Here is an 8,189-nt window from a genome sequence, read left to right as displayed (position 1 = left end):
TCTTTAAATTGAAATTGGATATTTTTCTAAAAGATTTGATCTAGTTAAATGATAAATTATTGGTCTAAATAGTGTCAATGACACAGTAGGGAATATCAATTTCCTCTACTGTAGGAATCATTGGGTGACATTCTATTGCCTGCATTATAGAGGATGTCATATTAGATAAACAGACTACATCAGTGGTTCTCAATCAGGGGTATGTGTATCCCTGGGGGTACCCAGAGATCTTCCAGGGGATACATCAACTCATCTAGATATTTGCCTAGTTTTACAACAGGTTACATAAAAAGCATTAGCACAAACTAAAATTTCATACAGACAATGACTTGTTTATACTGTTCTACTGAAATATAAGTACAATATTTATATTGCAACTAATTTTATAATTATATGGTAAAAATGAGAAAGTAAGCAATTTGTAAGCAAGTAGTTTTTAAGTGAGGTGAAACTTGGGGGTACAAAAGACAAATCAGACTCCTGAAAGGGGTACAGTAGTCTGGACTTCAAAGCATGAGAGTTCAGACACATAAATTAAATAGCCATAGAATTTACTTTTTTTAGTTTCTGGTTCAGAATTCTCAGTTGTTTATATTTTCTCGTCTCATACTGGGGCATATTTTGTGTTCATTTACATAGATGTGAATTTGGAGTAATAATAACATTTAGCACGTAAATAACAATTTTCATCCGTAAATCTAAAATGTCTGCAAAAGTAGATAACCAGGGTGATATCCTCCTTTACCAACGGATCAACTAAAATACAGGGAACATAAATTGCTAGACAACACTCGAAAATGGCCAGGGCATAGTATAGTTTAGGTCTCATGATTCCTACTACTGTGTATTATCTATTGGACCAGACTGCCCCCTTCACTTTAGACGAATTCCTCTGCCTTTACATTGCCGTAACTGAGAGTAAAATCTGGCTCTGTGTATGGAAGAACGGCAAATCTGTCACATATTACAGGAATTCAGGGAAGCTTTGCTGTGTGGGTTTGGGTTTCCAGATAGAAATTTTTCGTTCTTAGAAATATAAGTAATGACGCTTTTATTCGTAATTAAACAGACTTGTTACTGAACATACAAAACTCTCAGAAAACAGAGTGGAGTGGGCGTGTATCTTACTACACATTTTTGCCGATTCTTTTAACCTTTTCCGATACATAGGATGGTTTACTCTAGTCATCTGTTTTAGGACTTTCGAGACAGGAATGGGTTAGCCTTTCATTATGCTCTTTAGACATGAGCGTTTTGATGAGACCAACCAGTTGCAGTTCTGTAACTCAGACTCAGAGTGCCGCTGTTGGCCAATGCAGAGCTGAAGCTGCAGCCGGATATCCACTAAAGCCTCCTGCGCTGAGATTGCTCAGTCAGCGATTGCGCACACATACATGGAGTTCGCTGCTGAGAGACACCCTGTCTCGAAACTCTCGTGGAAAATTAGATTGAGATGGTAATTTTATTTACTCTCCAAAACCGTGGATTTTGACATTCTAACGGGGATTTAAAGCACAAAATCGAAGTAGAATAAATAAGAAAATAAAAGCAAGCCTGAGTGGGATGGAAAACAGGCAGAGACCGAGCGACCAAGCAGTCACACGGCAAGTACTTTGGTTTCCCTTCTTATTCTCCTTGTTCTGCCGGGTGGTATCGGAGCAGATTCGTTACTCCATTCCTGAGGAAATGGCCAAAGGTTCTCTTGTGGGGAATCTCGCCAAGGATTTGGGGTTGGATGTCAAAGAACTGGCGCAGCGGAAGCTCCGTGTCAGTTCGGAAAAGCAATATTTCAGTGTGAATGGGGAAAATGGCAACCTGTATGTGAATGGCAGGATAGACCGGGAGCAGATATGTGGGGAGACACCCCTTTGTATCCTCGCATTCGAAACGGTGGTTGAAACTCCTTTAAACATTTACAACATGGATGTAGCAATTCAGGACATTAATGATAACGCCCCGAGCTTCGACAAAAATAACGTTGTGTTAGAAATCAATGAATTTACACTGCCAGGGGCGCGCTTTCCACTCGAATCAGCGCAAGATCCAGATGTTGGATTGAATTCACTGCAGAATTACCGGCTCAGCCCAAATCAGTATTTTATCCTGGCAGTGAAGGAGAATGCAGATGGCAATAAATACGCAGAATTAGTTTTAGACAGACCTTTGGATCGGGAGCACCAAACTTCTCATATCTTGATCTTGACGGCTGTGGATGGGGGGGACCCTGTGAGAACCGGGACCGCTCAGATTAACATTAAAATCACTGATGCCAATGACAATCCCCCAATATTCACCGAAGAGATCTACAAAGTCAGAGTAAGTGAAAATCTAGCCAAAGGCTCCATAGTGGTACAGGTGAAAGCCATGGATAAGGATGAAGGATTATATGGAGAAATCAGTTATTCCTTCAGTAATGCCCCCCAAAATGTCCTGCAATTATTCAGAATAGATCCCGGAAATGGAGTAATAACAAATACAGATATTCTGGATTTTGAAAAGACGAATAAATATACAATGGGAATTGAAGCCAGGGATGGGGGTGACCTGACTGGTCACTGCCAAATTCAAATAGAAATTATTGACGAGAATGACAACGCCCCCGAAGTAACCCTCACATCCGTGTCCAGTCCTATCCCCGAAGACTCTGTGCCCGGGACAGTGATAGCTCTTATAAGAGCTCGTGACCGAGATGCAGGAGAAAATGGAAAAATCACCTGTCACCTTCAACACAACTTACCTTTTAAAATACTGTCCTCCTCTCGTAATTACTACAAAATAATCACAGACAGCACCCTGGACAGAGAAAAGATCCCAGAGTATAATATTACAGTAATTGCCGGAGACAAAGGCACCCCCCCTCTCTCCGCCCAGAAAACCATCCTGTTGCAGATCTCGGATATCAATGACAACGCCCCTGTCTTTGAGAAACCTTCCTACACCGCCTATGTGCCAGAGAACAATCCCTCGGGGGGCTCTATTTTCAGTGTAGCAGCCTCAGACCGGGATCTGGACCGGAACGCCCGACTCACTTACTCCATCCTGAGCAGCAACCTCCAGGAGCTGCCTCTCTCCTCCTACATCTCCATTAACTCCCAGACCGGAGCTATCTATGCGCAGCGCTCCTTCGACTACGAGCAATTCCGGGAGTTTGAAGTGCAAGTGAAGGCCCAAGACGGCGGGTCCCCGCCTCTCAGCAGCAATGTCACCGTCAGGGTGTTTATTCTGGATCAGAATGATAACGCCCCTCGCATCCTGTACCCTTCCCTCGGAACCGATGGCTCCGCCTTGTTCGAGATGGTCCCTCGCTCGGCCGAGGCAGGTTATCTGGTGACTAAGGTGGTGGCGGTGGATACTGACTCAGGACACAATGCTTGGCTCGCCTACCATCTGCTCCAGGCCACGGAACCGGCGCTCTTCAGCATGGGGCTGCACACCGGGGAGATCCGGACAGCCCGCGCCTTTGCGGACAGAGATGCTGTGAAGCACAGGCTGGTCACCCTGGTGAAGGATAACGGGCAGCCGCCTCTGTCAGCCACAGTGACTCTCAACCTGGTGTTTGCCGAGAACTTCCAAGAGGCTCTTCCGGAAATGAGCGACCAATCGGGTGACTCGGCACCTCAGTCTGATTTACAGTTCTACTTGGTGTTGGCTTTAGCCTTGATCTCATTTTTGTTCCTCCTGACAGTTACACTGGCCATTGTGATGAAATTTTATAGAGCAAGGAATCCCCCAGTTCTGAGATGTTTCAGTTCTGATTATTCCAAGGCGGGTCCCAGATTCCCACCCAGCTACTGCGATGCGACTTTACCATATAGCTATAATCTGTGTTTAGCAGTAGACTCCGGAAGGAATAACTCTAATATTCTAAAACCAAATGGCCAGAACGATGTAGGAGAGATTATCCTTTCCAATGACAACTCTCGGATGTTTATAATGAGCGACAGCACCTCCGCTTCTGTAGACCAAAAGTCTGAACCTGACAGCGTTGGGAAGGTGAGTTTCTGTGCTCATGCGCTTGCACGTGCTTGTATCTTTATATATTTTAGTAGTGGCAAATCAAGGGGTTATATATCATTTAACGTTAAACTTGATGAATTAGAAATAGTAATCCTCTGAACAACCAATTTTTATATCAGCTTTTATTTGTTTATATTTGTTCGGGGTCTTGACATTATTTAAGTGGTATCAAGGTGATACGGCAGAAAGTTTTCGACATATATTGCAATGATAAAATAAACTGTATATCAGCAGTTTTCCGTTTATGGCTATGTAGATAACGCATTGCCTTTTAAATTCATGATCTTTTTCTTTTTGATTTTCCATCAATTTTAAGAATGACAAAACCATTAAAATATATTAACTTTATAAAATAATGGAATAAATTAGCAGATAAGTAAATAACGCATAACATCAACAGAAATGCCTCCAAAATAAACATAAAAATTAAAGCCAAAATAGAAGCAGTTAACTAAAGAATCACTGTTCGAAATTTGATCTGCTAGTCAGATTTCCTGTCTAGCTTTCTATCTCCCTTCTCCTTTCTGTTCATCAGTCTATGTGAATGAACTCACCGTTCAGGGTTGCCATATCGAAAACAAAGCAACAAAGAACATATACTGGGTTACCCAAAAGGAGTAATATTTTTAAATATCCTACTTTATATATTGATGAAACACGTGCACAACACCTATGAGATATTCTTGCATTATTTCCTCTGAAGTGAGAATCAGTGCTCCATGATCAGCAATGGCTACATGTTTGTTTCCACGGGGTGTTCAGTATTCTGGTTTTGGACTATAAACTCCTGAATGGGTGGGGCCCGTCTATCTGAGAGATCGTCTCTCCCTGTCTCACATACTGCGGTAAATGCATTACACTGCAGCACCAGAACTGGAGCTCCATCTGCTGACAGGGCTTTCTCTCTCCTCTGCTTTGGAAATGATTGCTAGTCCACCTGGGCCAAATTAGCCAAATTCTGTTGACCTTTAGAGGTTGACCTTTAGAGCATGCTGCAAAGCCAATCTGATTTCATGGGATCTTGGAGCCAAGGGAGACTAATTGTAGTTTGTGCTGGTGTGCAGGATAATTTATATTTTAGTTTTCTGGATGTATGAGTCTTAACCTTGCAATTAGAGTAGGCTACTGGATTTGATAAAGTTCACGGATATTATTATGCTGTGCAAAAGTCTCTAAGGTACTGGATAGGTACTTTTGCCCTATAATGAATGCCTAAATTAATATATAAGTAAACAAATAAATAGATGCTAAATTCTAAACAGAAAGGCGAACAAATTGTTCATTGGAAGGGAAAGTGCATGGGACTGTGTGACTTCACACAATAATGTGTAAACTAAAATTAGTCTTCTTGTTTATTACAATGTGATATAAATCCAGGATTACTTTAATTTATTATGCAAAAAATAAATCTGTGTGTCATTTTAAAATGAGGAAATTAAGCAGAGAGGTTGTGTTCCATTTGCCACAGATTATGTGACTAGTGGATTAAAGGGAAGAGTTAAGCTTTACAATATCTCTAGCATAAGATAACATGCATTTTGCATCTAGATTTGTTTCATTAATATTAGGGCTGTCAAGCAATTAAAAAATAATCGTGATTAATCATGTGATATAAAAAACTAATTGTGATTGTGTAATTAATTGAACTGTTAAACAATAATAGAATACTATTTAAATATTTTTGGATGTTTTCTACATTTTCAAATATATTGATTTCAATTACAAAACAGAATACAAAGTGTACAGTGCTCGCTTTATATTTATTTCTGAATACAAGTATTTGCACTGTAAAAAACAAAAGAAATAGTATTTTTCAAATCACCTTTTTATCGTGAAAGTTGAATTTACAAACATAGAATTATGTAAAAAAACTCTGCATTGAAAAATAAAATAATGTAAAACTTTAGAGCCTACAAGTCCACTCAGTCCTACTTCTTATTCAGCCAGTCACTCAGACAAAGAAGTTTGTTTACATTTGCAGGAGATAATGCTGCCCTCTTCTTGTTTACAATGTCATCTGAAAGTGAGAACAGGCATTCTCGTGGCATTCTTGTAGATATTTACATCCCAGATGTGCTAAAGATTCATATGTCCCTTCATGCTTCAACCACCATTCCACGGGACATGCGTCCACGCTGAGGACGGGTTCTGCTCCATAAGAATCCAAAGCAGTACAGACTGAAGCATATTCATTTTCATTATCTGAGTCAGATGCCACCAGCAGAAGATTGATTTTCATTTTTGGTGGGTTGGGGTATTTTTTGCATTGGAGTGTTGCTCTTTTAAGACTTCTGAAAGAATGCTCCACACCCCGCCCTTCTCAGATTTCAAAAGGCACTTCAGATTCTTAAACCTTGGGTCCAGTGCCATAGCTATCTTTAGAAATCTCACATTGGTACCTTCTTTTCCTTTTGTGAAATCTGCAGTGAAAGTGTTCTTAAAATGAACAACATATGCTGGGTCATCATTTGAAACTGCTATAACATTAAATATATGGCAGAATGCCGGTAAAACAGAGCAGGGGACATACAATTCTCCCCCAAGGAGTTCAGTCACAAATTTAAATAATGCATTTTGTAAGAAGTGTCATCAGCATGGAAGCATGTCCTCTGGAATGGTGACCTAAGCATGATGGGGCATACGAAAACAAATAACATTGCCTGGTCTCACTTTCAGGTGACATTGTAAATAAGAAGCGGGCAGCATTATCTCCCATAAATGTAAACAAACTTGTTTCTCTTAGGCATTGGCTGAACAAGAAGTAGGACTGAGTGGACTTGTAGGCTCTGAAGTTTTACATTGTTTTGGTTTTGAGTGCAGATATGTAACAAAAAAATCTACATTTGTAAATTGCACTTCCACAACAGAGATTGCACAACACTACTTGTATGAGGTGAATTTAAAAATACTATTTTTGTTTATCATTTTACAGTGCAAATATTGTAATAAAAATAATATACACTTTGATTTCAATTACAACACAGAATATATATGAAAATGTAGAAAAACATCCAAAATATTTAATAAATGTCAATTGGTATTCTATTGTTTAACAGTGCAATTAAAACTGCTATTAATCGTGATTAATTTTTTGGGGTTAATCACCTCAGTTAACTGTGATTAATGACAGCCCTAATTAATATATAATATACATTAGGAGACTAAAGATGCTGGAGAAATTCGCTAACACATATATTGGGGGAAAATGCGTTTAAAATTATGTAGCTAAACTGCTGCAGTTATTGGTTGAGACGCTGAGCGTCGCTGTTCACCAATCAGGGAGACAAATGCGAGGCGAGATCCAGCCAGCCCCGCCCCGCTGTAACAGATCGCACAACAGGCAGACCAGACACTCTTTGTAAAAGCCAGAATACACAGTACAGCATAGCTGCACTAACCCCCCTGGGAAAGCTCTTGATCCACGAACTACTGATTGAAGAGCGGGATTTTTATTTTTTACTATTTTTTATATACTGTTCTGACACTCGGACTCTAAGGCATCTATTTCCAGTGCTAGACATGACGGATATAAAAAGGCTCCGGGACTGCAACTGGCGAGTCCTGTTCTGCTTTGTATTTTTTACCGTTTGGGAGCCAGTTTCTGGGCACATTCGCTATTCCATTCCGGAGGAAATGCAGAAAGGCTCTTTCGTGGGGAATATCGTTCAGGATCTGGGGCTCGATACAAAGGAGTTTTCAGACCGCGGTGTCCGCATTGTTTCCAGAGGTAGGACTCAGTATTTTGCTTTGAATGTTAAAAGCGGTTATTTATGCCCCACGGAAAGGATTGACAGAGAGCAGATCTGTGGCCAAATGGAGAAATGTCTGTTACATTTTGAGGTTCTCGTTAAGGATAAAGCTAAACTTTTCCCAGTTGAAGTTGAAATCACAGATATTAATGACAATGCGCCCCGCTTCCAGGAAGATGAATTGGAATTTAGAATCAGTGAGTTAGCCGCTGTGGGAACCCGATATTCTCTTGAAGGGGCGCAGGATGCAGATGTGGGAACTAATTCTGTGCAGGGCTATTATCTCAGCAGTAACAAACACTTCTCTTTGGATGTGCAAACGGGAGCTGACGGAGACAAATATGCGGAACTGGTGCTGGAAAAGTCTCTAGACCGGGAAGAACAAGCTGTTCACGATCTAATCCTCACAGCCACTGACGGGGG

At 40.6% G+C, this 8,189-nt stretch overlaps 1 protein-coding gene across 1 annotated transcript in view; it reads left to right on the top strand.

Moving 5' to 3' along the window:
- Positions 1-1,405: 1,405 nt before the first annotated feature.
- The window catches only part of LOC112115052 (protocadherin gamma-B5-like), a 16,983-nt gene continuing 10,199 nt past the window's right edge, over positions 1,406-8,189 (top strand). The window contains exons 1-2 of the mRNA XM_029913747.1: positions 1,406-3,993; positions 7,870-8,056. Of these exons, the coding sequence (XP_029769607.1) occupies positions 1,564-3,993; positions 7,870-8,056 (2,617 nt within the window). The 5' untranslated portion in view covers positions 1,406-1,563. The remainder of the gene's footprint in view (positions 3,994-7,869; positions 8,057-8,189) is intronic.

This window comes from Terrapene carolina, unplaced genomic scaffold, assembly GCF_002925995.2.
Source record: "Terrapene carolina triunguis isolate 2854851 unplaced genomic scaffold, T_m_triunguis-2.0 Scaffold838, whole genome shotgun sequence".
In the NCBI taxonomy this organism is placed as follows: Eukaryota; Metazoa; Chordata; order Testudines; family Emydidae; genus Terrapene; species Terrapene triunguis.
Note: the sequence above shows the minus strand (reverse complement) of the source record. Positions and strands in the feature narration are given on the sequence as shown.